The 16,121-nt window shown below is 37.5% G+C and overlaps 1 protein-coding gene across 4 annotated transcripts in view; it reads left to right on the top strand.

The window, feature by feature from the left end:
- Positions 1-893: 893 nt before the first annotated feature.
- Positions 894-16,121, top strand: part of abca1b (ATP-binding cassette, sub-family A (ABC1), member 1B) — a 47,207-nt gene continuing 31,979 nt past the window's right edge. For 2 of the 4 annotated variants that reach the window (XM_022672102.2, XM_022672099.2), the window contains exons 1-8: positions 894-1,034; positions 3,072-3,172; positions 5,208-5,301; positions 9,535-9,676; positions 9,831-9,949; positions 15,049-15,170; positions 15,707-15,898; positions 16,023-16,049. In XM_022672102.2, coding sequence (XP_022527823.2) covers positions 3,107-3,172; positions 5,208-5,301; positions 9,535-9,676; positions 9,831-9,949; positions 15,049-15,170; positions 15,707-15,898; positions 16,023-16,049 — 762 coding nt within the window. In that variant the 5' untranslated portion in view covers positions 894-1,034; positions 3,072-3,106. The remainder of the gene's footprint in view (positions 1,035-3,071; positions 3,173-5,207; positions 5,302-9,534; positions 9,677-9,830; positions 9,950-15,048; positions 15,171-15,706; positions 15,899-16,022; positions 16,050-16,121) is intronic. The other 2 variants (XM_022672103.2, XM_022672101.2) reach the window with 1 other exon arrangement.

Below are 16,121 nucleotides of genomic sequence, written 5' to 3'. Positions count from 1 at the left end.
GGATAGATAAATAGATTGAAAAAAGAAAGAAAGAAAGAAAGAAAGAAAGAAAGAAATAGGCAAACACAACAGATTTAAAGACACATACAGCTCTGGAAAAAATGAAGAGACCATTTCAGTTTCTGAATCAGTTTCTCTGATTTTGCTCTTTATAGGTATATGTTTGAGTATTGTTGTTTTATTCTATAAACTGCAGACAACATTTCTGCCAAATTCCAAATAAAAATATTGTCATTTAGAGCATTTATTTGGAGAAAATGAGAAATAGGTGAAATAACAAAAAGATGCTTTCAGACCTCAAATAATGCAAAGAAATATTCATATTCATAATATTCATAAAGTTTTAAGAGTTCAGAAATCAATATTTGGTGGAATAAACTTGTTTTTTTAGTCACAGTTTTCATGCATCTTTACATCCTCCACCAGTCTTACACACTGCTTTTGGATAACTTAATGCCACTCCTGGTGCAAAAATTCAAGCAGTTCAGCTTGGTTTGATGGCTTGTGATCATCCATCTTCCTCTTGATTATATTCCAGAGGTTTTCAATTAGGTAAAATTAAAGAAACTCATAACTTTGTATATAGATATAAATTAACTTTTGAGCAATACATTTCTTTTTTTTTTTCTTTTTATCACTAGGGAATGTAAGTAGATGTTCAGAGATTGATCAGACACGTGCTGCGTGGAGTTTGCAGGTTTTTATTAAGTGGACACTGGGGTTATTCCTTCAGCAGATGTTGGTCTGGTTCAGGACCCTGGGAGCTGATGAAGGCGGTGTTTTGGCGCTGCATGTGTTTGCCCAGTAAAAGCTGCAGCACGCACCTCCTCCTGGTGGCCGGCAGTAACCCCGGCTCCTCCAGCGGATGCTCGGCTGGCTCTCATATAAAGCCTTCGGGAAGCGAGCAGATGCTCTTTTTCAATCAGAGAAGCTGACGGAGTCTGATCCTAAACCGAGCCTGTACCGGGTTTAACACAGCGGAATACAGCAAATGAGCAGGAGGAGCAGATCTTCAGGTGTGTCCTTGTGAGAAGGTAGGCTAATGAAATACCATACTGTCTTCAGCCTTATTTTTCCAGTTTCTTTTATTTACTCGTAAGGTGTAGCAAACGGCTCACAAGCGTGAAAAACTACCTGAAGCGACAGAAAAAAAGTATTTTGTGAAGGTTTACTGGAAGAAATTAGAGCGCTTATAGAGAAAATAAACCCAAGAAACTGCAGTAGGTAGTATATATATATATATATATATATATATATATATATATATATATATATATATATATATATATATATATATATATATATAAACAGCTGAATGTGGTGAAGTGTGTGAATACACTGTAAGACGAGTAGGTTTTCTTTGTGTCTCTTGTGTAGTTTCGGGAAAAGGTGGGTTTTAATGCTGCCAGCTGCCTGCATTTCTCTCAGACAGACAACCCACCATTTTGGAAGAAAATAGCTAAATAATCTCCACTGGTAAATCAACATCTGCCATTCATTATTAGAGAAAGCTGTGGAAAAGAAGCTTGTGTTGTTTACCTCAGAACAACAAGGAACAAATCAAAACACACACTTAACCCTCTTAACACTTTTAGTCAACGCACAGTTAAATTCGTAGAGAATTAAACTGTTTATATTGTTTTAAACTAGTTAAACAAATTAGTTTTTGCTTATTTATAGACTCTAGTATAAAGCTCACTCTGTGTCTGATGTGTTTGCTGAGGCATGGGTTTAAGTTTTTAAGTTGTTTTAAGTTTTTACAGGGATACATTTTAATGTGTTTAATGACTTGTGTTTGTGCTGTTTGTTGCTGTTTGAATATAAAGTATCTGTGGGCAAATATTACATAAATGTGGGAAGAACAGTAAGATTTAAGGGCATGTTGTCACTAGTATGAATTCAAGGGAATGCCACTGATTACAGTATGTGGTATCATGCTCTACTGTGGTGATCAGACTTATAGATATGGAGACATACAGCTCTGAAAAAAAGACCAAAATTGAAAACCTCTGCATTACATATGGATGATTACAAGCCATCAAACCAAACTGATCTGCTTGATTTTTTGCACCAGGAGCGTCATAAAGTTATCCAAAAGCAGTGTGTAAGACTGGTGGAGGAGAACATGCCAAGGTGCATAAAAACTGTGATTAAAAACAGGGTTATCTCACCAAATATTGATTTCTAAACTCTTAAAACTTTATGAATATGAACTTGTTTTCTTTGCATTATTTGAGATCTGAAAGTTCTGCATCTTTTTTTATTTCAGACATTTCTCATTTTCTGCAAATAAATGCTTTAAATGACAATATTTTTTATTTGGAATTTGTGAGAAATGTTTTCAGTAGTTTATAGTATAAAACATTTATTTATTCATTTTACTCCAACATATACCTATAAATAGAAAAATCATAGAAAATCAGAGCTGTATAATAACTATATCAAGACAGAAAGAACAAAATGGAGCTGCCAACATTGTATTCTTTAATTTTACATTTTCACTCATTCATCCCTAACTATTTCTGGCATAGTCCTCACACTTTCTTTGATCTCCAAATCAATTCTCTTCTTCTATTTCCTTAATTTTCCCATTTTTCCTAGTTTTTCGGCATGTGATTGAATCAGTGTAAAGTCATTTGGCCACATTAACTTTGAACAGTGATGGCTTGACCGTAAGACCACACACAAGCCCTCGGCCCATATGAATAGTTTCATTAGCATAGAACAATGGCGACAGATTGACTCTCAGACTGCCATTGAAGAGCTTTGATCAAAAGCTGCCGTTCCTGGAGCAGCTACCTGGAGCTGTGAAATTCCTTACAGAACGATTTACCAGACTACAGTGAAGTCCATTATTATTACTATTATAAAAGAAGAGAGGGGTGGGTGTTCCTGAGTGAGATGAGTCAGGACACAACAGGACAGGAGAAGACAGGAGGACGGGGGAAACGTGAGCAGAACGGATGCAGATAGGCTGGTGCACTTTGTCCTGGACCTTTGAGCTGCTCTGTTGGTTGCACTTGGAATCCTTCTTTTACTCAGCCTGTGCTCTCTCTGTGTCTCACTGTCAGCTGGAGAGCGCAGCGTGAGGAGGACCTGAGTGAAGATGTCCATCTCCACTCAGCTGAGGCTGCTGCTGTGGAAGAATTTCACCTACAGAAGAAGACAAACGGTAAGAAACATTTACCAAACCAGCAGTGGTTTTTTTTTTCTCCTTTTTTAATCGTTCACTTAGAAAACTGAATTACTATGCATGCAAGTAAAGTTTCTTAAGCTCAGTGTAGATTAAAGTTACAAGAACTGAGCAAACTGACCTGAACTGGACAGTCAGATTTACATTTACAAATTTACATTTATTTTGTTAATCTCATGTCCAAATGTCTATTATTTATTTATGGGAATAAAAAACATTTTTTGCTTATTTTTTATTATTACATTTTTATCATGACCTCCAGTGCCATTGTCCATTATAATTAACATCGCTCTGGGAGGTTGTTTGGCCAGCTTGTCTGGGGCGGCAAAAGTTTATCACTGTTTATAAGTTTATAGAGCAGAATGTTGCTGACTCAGGACTTATCAGGCATTAGTTATCGGGAGTTCAGCTATTGAGGGCAACTCAACAGCAGGGCTCCAGGAATAAAAGCTGCTGGATGTAAGGGCAGATGTCCATGACAATGCTCTGTCCTCCAGTAATCTTCAGGGTTACTTTAGTTCAAGAAGCATCAGATCCTGATGTTTTAGTGTCCGTTCTTGTTAACTATAGCAGCTTTAAATCTTTAATTTAGAGCAGCCTTTAATTTTTTCCAAATTTTTGAAAACCACCCAGGGTTTGGTAGATCAGTTACAGTTAGGGTTTATAACTTCAACTTTAATTGACTCTTACTCCTTGCCTTGTGTACAACCAATGCAATTCAATGGTCTTTTCCTTTAATTAGAATGTCACCAGTTCATAGAGAAATGTATGTATATCTCTATCTAATTTTAACAACGCTTTTTTTAAACAACTGTTGTGGTGTAATAAACTCTTTGTAAGAGCATAGTAGATACAACCAATTGCTAGTTTGGCACTGTAGTTGCATTTGTACCTTAGACCTTCATTTATCAGATGTGCCTGATCTAATACTATAATTCAAATGCCATTGATTCATACAGAAATATATGTTTATCTCTTTTCAATTCTACAATACTTTGACTTTTGTATTTAACATAAAGACTTTAATCAAAAATGGGTAAAAAATAGGTTCAAAATTTTTTAAAGGGGGTGATTTTAGCCCTTTCCACCCCTCCCCCAGTTCAAGCCCTGACTATTACCATTTGAAGTAAAGCCATAATTTCCATTCTTTCATGCAGCTAAACGCAGCTAAACGGTTACATGCAGTATCTCTAATGTACGCCGCTGCTGATTTACCACAACCCAAGTTCACGCCCAAAAGGCCAGACTATCAAGTGATTAGTGAGTGACCAGTTCTGAACATGATCTGACCTTTTCTGGACAGCGCTCCTCAGCCCTCAATCTGCATACATGCTTGCTATATCAGGGAATGGATTATTGATGAATGACTGATGGGTTTGTCATGTATTAGTAATGAGTGTTCTCATACAGAGTTCCCCAATGGTGGAACAAACTACCTTCCACTACCAGATCAGGAGAATCTCTCGCTATCTTTAAGAAACTCCTGAAGACAGAGCTCTTCAAAGAGCACTTACTCTCCTAACACCTCTAACTAACTAACTAACTAATTCTAACCTCATTTCCTTCTTCCTCTTCTCTACTCCTCTATCCCATTATTTCCCTCTGACCTCCTTAAGGCCCTATCTATAGATGCTTTATTTTTAACTTCTATTATTTTTGTACTTAACCTCTTCTATTATTTGCACTTCAATATTGTAAGTCGCTTTGGACAAAAGCGTCTGCCAAATGTAATGTAATGTAATGTAATGTAATGAGCGGTATAAATAAAAGCCAGCCAATGAGAACATGGCGGAGGATCAGCTTTAGAGTGCGGCTGATGCTCTGTCAATGAGAGAGAGAGTGAAGAGGTGTGCAGACTGAAGTCTCTGTCTTCCTGTAATTTCTATTAGCGAGGGACAAGCACTCATCTTTAAAGAGAAATGGGGGTGGGGGGGCTTTGTCTGCACTTAAATGAAAATGCTGAGTGATTTTTTTCCCTGTCTTTTCTCTCCTGACATGTTTTCGCATTGCTTAGCTCCAGCTGCTGATTGAGATAGTGTGGCCTCTCTTCATCTTCTTCATCTTGATCGCAGTGAGATTGAACTACCCCCCATATGAGCAGCATGAATGTAAGTACACACATTTGTAGAAGAGTATTGTTGGCATACTCTTTCAGACTTTTGACTTGTGTCCTGCATGGTTTATCCAGAGTGGGCATCCATTTTCTGTTTCTTCACCCAATTCCAGATGTGATAACGGAAAACAAAATGGCTCCCATATGTTGTGGGCAAAGACTCCTCTGTGAACACCTAAACATGCTCTGTGTAATTACTGATTAATTCTATGCAACTGTTTTGCATGGTTCAGTTAAAAATGACAAACTGCTTTAAAGTCAAAGATAAAATTCTCAGAAGGACAAGACTTTGCTGATTTTTACTAGCGCTGCATGTTTAGTGGACCTTTATCAAGTATGTCAGGTATTATCAGTGATAACAAGGACTGTTTTTCATAGATGCTACTTTGTCTCGGTCAGCGATGCAGATACTTTAGATAGGACTGATGTTATCAAGGGCAGCCTGTACCTATTGGCATGCATACAATATAGTACCCATTGGGCAAAGTGCCAACTGCTCTGACATGTCTTAGGTGTGATTAGGTGTGAAGGTGAAAGCTGAGTGAGAAATATTAGATGGTAATCTGCAACAGAGACATTGCAGAGCTAGCAAATTGTAGACTAATGTTTGACTGACATAATATATCAATTAATATAAGCTTAAATTAGATATTGGCCTCAGATTGATTTAAGTGAGAAATCTAAAAAGTAGGGCACAAACAGTTAATCAACTCTCCAAAATCAGAGTTGATAAGTGGATTTATTAGGTGTTACCTACGGTTGTAATATCGCTGAAGATCGTTTTATTGCAGAGTGTTTTTATGAGGCCTCATTGCTCCTCTAATCTGCTTGTCAAAGTTCTGTATGTGAGCGATTTTCAGGGCAGCTCAGACACTCTCTCCATCTTATCTGTGGGACAAGCATAATGTACTTGTGAAATAGGCACAGACTCTGTGACTTATACAGTAATTATATCATCTTTTAGACTCACTGTAAATTGAGGTAATGATAAAATATGCAATATAATACATTTAAAGCATACCCCACTAAATAGCTGTCACTTGCTGCCTATTGACAATGTGTAGCAATTTGTAGGCCACTGCAATACAGTCTAGTGCAAAAGTCTTGCTGTAGTGTGTGTAATTGTTTTTCCATAGAACTGTTAATTTCTCAGCCATTTATACAGTACTTAATCTGTATTATTGTAGTTTCCCAGAAAATGATCATTTTAATGTCTAATGTCATTTGTTGCCTGATTTGACAGAAATATGCAATATACTGTATCTTAGCCTAGTGTAATACATAACACACGTTATTAGTTACTCAGTAACAAAGACAACATGAAATTTTCTATTAGATTTAGTTTTTTCACTACAAACATGTAAATTCCTTTAAGTTCGCTGCTTCTGTCTGTAATTCATTGTTATAAGAACTATGAATATGAATAGGGTTATTCTAAATTTAAAGCAGTGTTTTTGAACGTAAACTTGTGAAAAAAAATTTAACTCAAAAAATGCTTTAAACAATGCAATGGAAGATCCAATTTTGGTTACATTAAAAAAGCACATATCTGTGATTGCTTCCCTCAAGGGACCACCTAAAGCACCTTTGTATTTATTAGTGTAATCACGTAAATTATTGCATGTCCCCAGGAAAAAAAATTACCAAGCTTTAACAGTTTGTCCCCTGAGTTGTTTATATGGACACTTTATAACCAAAAAAAAAAAAAAAAAAACATAATTGCATAAATAGCACTGACAAAATTGTATGGTTCCCCTGAGAATGATGATTGCACTTGTCTATCAGACATGCCAGTGTGAGAGAGGTTAATTTAAGAAGGAAGCGCGACATACATTGTATTTCAGTTCTCCTTAAGGTCCAGGTCTGGGTGATGGGAGCAGAATAGTTTTGCTGTGATTCATGCACCACGTGAGTCCGAGCATGTTGCAGCAACGGCTCTGAGGAACGATTGGTTAGACAGCTTCCCCTTTGCTCAGTGACCAGTTATGTAGAACTAATCAACTTCAGAACCGTAAAAACAAAAAACAAGCTAAACTATTCATAAAAAATGTCGGAAACAGTTCACGCTGTAGTTAAAAGTTAAAGACTGACAGTTGAGATTGACTGTATAGGTGGTTGAGGAGGTAAATTAGATCAATTTTGATTGACAGCATACAGTCCGTTCCTGATTACTCAGTTGTTCTTCAGCTCTTTAGGGATTATCTTATCTATTGCTGTGCTTAGCACTGTGCCAGTTGGCAGTCTTAAGGTTGACTGATAGCGAACCTAGTTTTTCGACTGATCACACAAATAATTGTTGTCCTTCTTCGATAGTGAAGGAGGGAGGGGGACTGTCTTTGGCCAAAGGTCCAGCATTGTGCTTAGGCAATCACTCTTCCCTTGATAAAGTCTCTCTAGAGCTTGCTTTCTCTCTGCAAGGAGATTTGAAGGTGCTGATATCTGGTGTTTGCTAGCTCCTGTCCTGGCCCCCAGATAAGACAAGACAGTCACAGGACACGTGGATAGTATCTGAGCATCCAGGTTTGCTAGCTTAGACATGACAACATCTTATGCTGTGGTTTCGGACATTGTGTACGTGTTTGAAGTCTACTGTGTAGATGGAAGCATGATAAAATGATATCATGATCCAAAATTCCACTTTCAGCTTACCCTTATAATGGATACTCCCACCTACTTCCATGAGAGTTAGTGCTTTCACTTTGGATTTTACTATACTATTTAAATGTTTGTTACACAATGACTCAACCAATTACAATAATGTTATGTTCGATAGTATTGGAAAGTGGTGACACCATGGTCAGAATTTGAGAATAATGATCATAGGGGTTCCCACAGCCCATACTGTGTAAATAGATAGATCAGATAGATGTTTGACTCTATTGTAGCTGAAAAAAGTGGGTTAAACATTGTACAGACATTGAATTTTGGTTGCAAGTAAAACTCTGTGTTGACATCATCACAAATATCTCCAACATTGGACTGACAGTGAATTTGGTGACTTTACATCATATGATCATAACTATCTACCTCCAACAATATTATAGTTTGGGTTACATTGGGTTTTCACCACTGTACCTCACAATGTGTGACATTTGGAAGATGTTAGATTTGCTTTTAAAACAAATAAAATATCATTGCCAGTTGTCATCAAATTTTTATGTCAAATTGATGTTGGCATTAGACCAGGCATGGGCAATTTTAGTCTTGGAGGGCTGGATTTCTGCACAGTTTTGTGCTTTTTTGCTGCTTAAGCATACCTTATTCACCCAGCTGTTATTTGCCAAATTTAGTAGTCTGTAAGAGCATGAAAATCAGCAAATTGTGCTGGACTCTGGTTCCAGTTACCCACCCCTGTATTACACTTCATCCTGACTTTAAATGTTGGCCACCTGAAGTCTCAACCTACATTCAAACAGATGTCAACATCTATCAATGTTGGTGGCCAGCTGGCCTGTGGGTTCAATAGCCATGTCTATTAGTCTGCCACTGTTGGGTTCTTGAGCAAGGCCCTTAACCCTCTGTGCTCCAGGGTGGCTGTAGCATGGCTAATCCCAGCTTAACAAACAAGGATATGAGAAAGGGAAGAACTTTATTGTGCTTGACAGGTATAAAACTATAATAAGGGTTATTAAACATGATTAAATAGATTTGTTTTAATCCTTGCGATTGACTGGCTCCCTGTCCATGGGATATTCCAGGCATGCTTATCAATAGGCTCTGCAGTATTGTACTTACAATAATACCATTTCGGTCAATGTTTCTCATGCTCATGTTTTTTTTTCTTATTTACAGCATAAGGATTACTAATCTGTTACTACATTAAGAGCAATGCACTATTCTCACCAACATTAGCCAGGAACCACTGGTGATTCTGTGGAATTTAAAGGGTTAAAACCATAATACACTATCTACTTTTCTAGTATAGAATTCACACTTTGTACACTTTGCAATTTGCCATTCCATAAGTTAACAATGATATGTTTCATATACTAAAGTTGATTTAAATATCTATGTGAGGACACTGAAGTAACCAAACGTCTAAATGACTACACTCTTTCACCTCTTCATCTGAATGACCCAATTATACTCCTTCTCTCTCGATGTACCCACTCTTTTCTCTCTCTCTCTCTTTCTTTCTCTTTCTTTCTTATTGTGGGAACTCTCTTTTCTTTGGCAATGCAGTTAATTATGTCTCCCCTTTCATTCCTTCTCCCTCTGCCCATCTCAGGTCACTTTCCCAACAAAGCCATGCCCTCAGCAGGCACCCTGCCATGGATCCAGGGCATTGTCTGCAACGCCAACAACCCATGCTTCCGCCACCCTACCCCTGGAGAATCCCCTGGCGTAGTCGGCAACTTCAACGATTCTATGTAAGTGTAAATGAGTCTGTCAGCTTATGGAAAGGACCCAGCGGAACATTAATAATAATGTTGTAAACTGTATTGCGTTCGATTGGCCAATAAAAGAGCACTCTGTGTGGCATATACTTGGCATTTTGACGTGTGACTTTTGCTTATTTTTCAGAATATCACGCCTTTTTTCTGATGCCAAGAAAATCCTACTGTACAGTCAGAATGACAAGAGTCTGGATGGGTTTAAGGAGCTAATCCATGCAGTGAAAGCTCTGCAGAACAACACGTCAGGTAAGCAGGCCGTGGGTGTAACTTTCAAAAGCTTGGGAAAACTCTTGGAAATGCTTGGAAACACTTAGAAAAAAAGTCAAAACTTTTAATAAAATTAATCATCTCTGTTTTATTCAGGCAAATTTGTCTATTTCAACACTAGACTATATTGTAAAGTCTTGCGTTTAATGTATGTGAATCAATGTGTAGCTGTTATGGTTTGGGCCTTCCTTTTGTGCGTAGTGAAATTTTCCACTGGGAAAGGATGTGGGCGAAAGGCTCACGGTGTTCAGAGCTTTGGGGCGAGTTGTGGCAAGTCAGTGACGGCGTTTGTGTGGGTGAGGACAAGCGGAAGATACACATATGTGCATGTGCACACACCCCTTTCATTTCAGTCCTCACACGACACCTGCCTTCCCCTCTCTTCTTCCCCGCTATCCGCTCTTCAGACGTCTCTTTCCAGTAACACTTAGCGCTCCTCACACACACAAGCGAGTGGTCTATAATTGTGTTACAGTGTCTCGTGGAGGCAGAGCATCAGTAATCGTATACAGCTACTCAGCGTGCTATTTTTATAGCACGGGTTCTCGAGGATTGTTGTGATTACGTCTCAGAGGACGTTGATGCCTTTGGATTCATGGTGAATGGCAGGAAAGGTGTTGGCTAATGTACGTTGTTACTGTAAATCGGGATAGCGTAGACCATGTCTAGCCATCCAAGACCACTGAAGTCTTTGAAGATCTCTAGTTCTAATCTTTTAAAGTTGTCCTGGGATCGCAGTCCACCAATTGTGCTTATCTTTGCATACCTGACCCTCAGAGTTGCAGCATTTAACACAGACTTACTGATAAAGACTCTGAAAAAGCCCTCCTCAGGATGCAACCCATATGATCTCATCAGGTTATCAGAGTTATCTTGTCTTACTTCATGGCTTTCCATGAAGTCACGTTTTTTAGTTTTTAAAAAGCTTCACGTGTTGACGCATATAGAACTGCATAGATGATGAATTTGGAAAAATTAGAAAAGCAGGCTAAGCAGAGGCAATGTGGAATCACATATTATATAAGGAAGGGGTCTAACAGGCCCCCTGATCAAATCCCAGCCCCACTTGCATAACAACATGGATAAGCTTTGAACTGGCTTTCCAGGTATTGTGGAGTTTCTGCACATTTCCTCATGCTGCGATTACATTCTTTTTGGTCTATATTATTTTCTCATACTAATAAACAGATAGCGGACCACTTGAAAGCAGCATGGGTCATCGAGTTTGTCATTATTGGCTTTAGCCACTTAGCCAGTTCCGTTTAAACCCATTCCCTCCAGAATCACAGCTGTGAGGATTGTGGAATCTTTTCTATTTTACAAACAATGTGTGCCTTGTAAGGTTTTTACACCAGGATTTGATTTATTCTATTTATGAACATTCATCAGTTACTGTTATATTGTTCATTAATTTCTACACATTTGTTACATTTCCTAGAAGATTATCTATTGTTAGAACTAACCTTTTTTTAGCTTTAAAAATCTATTGATATGTTGCATAATTCATGATCTGTGGTCTGGACAGTAGTTGGTACTGTAAGAGGGAAGGAGCCAGGAAAGAGCATTGTATGGTTTCAGCTTCCTTCATGGTGCTGTTTATTCCTTGGGGTTGTTGCAATATTTATACACTTTAAGGCCTTTTCTGAGAAAAAATGCTGATTGGTTGTAGTACATTTTCAGTATTAAAAATTGCAGTGTTTTAATTATGCCTTGATAATGTAAGATCTTAACTAAGAAGCCAGTAATTTACAGTAAATACACATTAATCTTTTTTACAGTATACACAGACAGTATGTCAATTGATCTTAAAGTGTTACCTCAACGGACAGCTTGGCAACATGCACACCAGTGTAAGTTTTGAGGCTTTTGAGCCATTATGCATTAGGCATTTACCATTCCTTGAAGCACAGTGTCAGGTGTGTACTGGGAATACATAATAAAAGGCATTACCACCCACACTGGACAGTATAGTCGGTGCTAATAATCTGAGGGCATCTGGGTAGTTTTCCATGCAAACAGTCAACCAATACCTAGAATCAAAGCAGGAGGCCACACATACAGGTCACCTGCAGGTCAGTGCAGCTTTCTTTAGCTTTCACTGGACATGGCAAAAGTTATGGGACAGGATACTAGTTCCTGTTCCATGATTCGGCATGTCAGTGTGTAGTCTACTTTACTGTTGAGCAGTTATCCATCTGTCTTAATCCTGCAGTACTGCCCCACCTAAAGTGCTAGGTCCGCTTAGTTACAGCCCGCTTTGTTGTTGTAGGTATTAATCATGTATCCCTGCCAGAGGCTCAGAAATTCTTTTGCACTATTCTCTCCTTTTCTCGAATGTGAGTTCATGTTTCACTTCTATAGAACAGAGCGTATCTCTAATTTTAACGTACACTAACCCTCCATTTTTCCTTAGAATAACTTAAGTTCACCCATTATCATTGCGGTCATTATGTCCTTGCAATTTAAAACATGGTTATAATTAAACATGTTAGTATAGAAAATAACTATAGGTGGATTTCATATTGCTACAAATTTATTGTTGGTAGTTTTGGGCCTGAAGTTTTTTTAAGGTTATGAAATTGTCGTAGTAAAATATAAAATATCATAGTTACCTCAATATTATCCAACACAAGTGTGTGTAAAATATGGATGTTTATTATGTTTTGTACAGCTAAAACAATCCAGGGTCAAACTGACCAATCAAAGAACACTCTAGTGCTTTTTTATGCAAATAAATTCTCTAAGTAACAATATTTGTATTTGAAATTTGGAAGAAATGTTGTCCGTAGTTTATAGAATAAAACAACAATGTTCATTTTACTCAAACATATACCTATAAATAGTAAAATCAGAGAAACTGATTCAGAAACAGAAGTGGTCTCTTATTTTTTTCCAGAGCTGTATATAATCATGCTAATTTTAATGTTTACTTGGTTGTCCTCACTAAAGTAGGAAAGTTTAAATTAAATTAAATATAAAGCACAAAAACAGTGTCAATCATTAACCATTAAATGTGTTTGAATCGACAACAAAGATAATAGAAGGTTTAACATGATAAACAAGACAGCCTAAGTTTTTTTATCAGTGTTTATCCATCTCTAAAGAAACTATCACAGGTGGATAGCTTTTGTTTTTAAATGATTAAAAAAAGAATCGCTTTATGAAGTTTTGATATGACAGTGACTCATCGCCTTTTCCCTCGACTCTGCAGTTTCCATTTGACTCTTCACCAGCCTTTTACGTTTTCTTGTTCTTTCCGGGTCGTGAATTCAGTGGGGACAGGCTTTAACTATTCAGGAATCTGTCGTCTGCTGGAGCCCATGCCCCCCTGCCTCAGAGCTGAGGGTGAATAAGCTTTCAGCCTTTGTTCCCCATAGGAGGCAGACAGGGGAACGGGACAGTAAAGACAGACAGTCAGGCTACTCTGAGTGCTGTGAGTGGAGTTTTTAGCAGGTCTTTAGAGGGGCAGGTGTGAATGGGCACACTTTACAGAAATACATACACACAAGTACATTGTGATTCCTGAAGGCTCCAACACACAGGACTTCACACAGTTTATTCAAACACATGTAACTGAGAACATCCTGAAACCCAAATACGATTCTTCCGATAAGGAAAGTAAGCATTATTCAATTCACATCACATGTGATCTTTAGAGTATATTGTAACACATATCATTCATTAGACATTATCATACAGAACTTTTAGGTTTTTTTTATAGTATAGTATTATAGTAACATTTAGTTCACAGTAAATACAATAAACAGCATATATCTTAGCACAATAGATTAGTGTCAGCTTTACTGAAATAAAACTACATTCATATTCCATTAACTGTTATAATAAGCTGCTTATACAGTAACATGCCAAATGTCATGGGACAGGAACTTTTACAGTATTTCTGTGTCCAATTACTTTTGACATGTCCCATGAAAGCTATAGAAAGCTGCACTGACCTGTTGGATATGTGTGTGGGGGGTATCTTTTATTGTACATAATGTTACATATCATTGCTATCCAGTGAAAAACAAGTATCTCCATTTTTGTCAATTTATAATTTACTGCATAATTTGAACAGACAAACTGTCCCTTATGCTATGCCAAAATTTATTGAAGAATGGACCAATAGAAATATGTTAAAACAAACTGAAATAAACTCTTTTTACATTGACTTCCATTGTAAGTTTAGAAGGTTTTTTTCTCTCTCCTGTAAAGTTGCTGTTTTGGAGATACATGTTTTTCATTGGACAGCGACGATATGTAAAACTGTGGATCAAGCACTGCTAATTGTTCACACAGCTTTAGAAATGCTGGCCAGTGTTTAACCTCACTCACAAGATTAAACTTCTTACGTATACTGGTTTGGGCATTCCCAAGCTGTTCCCTGAGGTAACTCTTTGTGATAAATTGATATCTTACTGTCCCATAACTTTTGGCATGTCAGCTTAAGATGTTTTAATCAATGTTGATTTAATTCAAGAGTAGTTATTAATTTATAACCTACAATTAGACATTGTAAGTAAAGCTCATCAATGTTATATCGCTATTGCTATGTTCACCGGCCCCTCTGGCGTGATTAAACAGTAAGTTTCACCGGAATAGCCCCCGGAAAATGTCGTAATAGCAGACTATATGTAAATGAAAGTATTTCAAACATAGAGGAAAAACTTAAGACTGTTATAGGCCAAATAGGCTGATGGTGTGATCTTGTGTCTCAGCCCATGTCTGTGGCATACCGCAGGGTCCTGCCTGCTCAGGCATGCGCTTGAACTTCCAAAGATAAATGAAACCTAATCCAGAGAGCAGGAGCGCCCACAATGGACCTACACCTCAATGAGTACCTGAGCATTCAGCATGTGAGCACATGTACGAAAACAAAGGCTCGGGGACGTGGGAGGAATGCACTTGAAAGGGAAAATTGTGGAAAACTGGGGTCTAATTTTCTTAAATTAATCTCAAAATGGATGGGTAGATCAACTGGAAAATAATATTTGTTCAAATGGCAGGAAATTTATAACTCTCTGCTATTATAAACCGATTGTCAAGACACATAATAAAGCTGTATTTATGCTCCTCAGGTTTCAAGCTTAAAGATTTCCTCAATGACAACGAGACCCTGTCCACATTCCTCATACAGAACGCCTCCTTCTCCGAAAATTATGTTCAGGACATTCTGAAGGCAGATGTGAACTTGGAAAAGGTGAGAATGAAACAGCAGCTTTAACTCAGTGACATCTTGATACAGTTTATTATCAGCGTGTGTCCACTCAGATAGTGTCAGTGTACTCAAGTAGTAGGTATGTTATAGTTTCCATAGACCATACAGTATTTAGGACATGGATATGTTTTTTATAGATCACTTTATTATTAAGGTAGATAGGCAGTAATTTAAAAACACTTAAATCTACATTCCAAATAGAAACGTTTAAGTTTTTTATGTAAAAAGTATGTAAAGTGTCTATTATTGGTATAAAAAGAATAACTGAACAATTAGAATGGCTAATTTCAAAATAACTTTCAGTGGTAGTCAGATATCATTTACAGTGTGTCTTCAAACAAGGCCAATAGGGCACATGGATATTGGCAGCATACATATAGTATATACCTTATTATTGCTTATTATAGTACAGTATAGTACAGTATAGTACAGTATACCAAGCATTATTAACAACATTGTTGTTATATAGATAGCCAAGCACCTGTTTCACTCTTGTCTGTTTTTCCCACTCTTATCAGGTATTAACCAAAGGCTTTGGAGTACATTTGAGAGATATGTGCAACACAACACTCTTGGAGGACTTTGTAAACATCACAAACAAGAAGGTGGCAAAGCTGACTCAGGAAAGCATCTGCAGCTCCTCGAAGACCTGGCTAAACCAGGCTGAAAGACACTTCATGGCCAACCTGGACTTCTTCAAGCCTTTAAGGGTAAGAGAGTAAAAATCAAAGTAAAATAAATCCCTCATAAGGTACCCATATTTAAATTACAGTTTACATTCCCAATTTGGCTTTAAAATACATCAACAAACATTGCAGTATATTCTGTTTTCAGGATGCCAAAAAGATTTCTAAGTCAAGGGTAAGACACTGTTCATCCTAACATCAGTGCTGATCATATGTAATGCACGTCAGATGTTATTTTACAGACATG

The sequence above is a fragment of the Astyanax mexicanus genome, chromosome 2 (genome assembly GCF_023375975.1).
Source record: "Astyanax mexicanus isolate ESR-SI-001 chromosome 2, AstMex3_surface, whole genome shotgun sequence".
Taxonomy (NCBI): domain Eukaryota; kingdom Metazoa; phylum Chordata; class Actinopteri; order Characiformes; family Acestrorhamphidae; genus Astyanax; species Astyanax mexicanus.
This window is presented reverse-complemented; position numbering and strand designations above follow the sequence as displayed.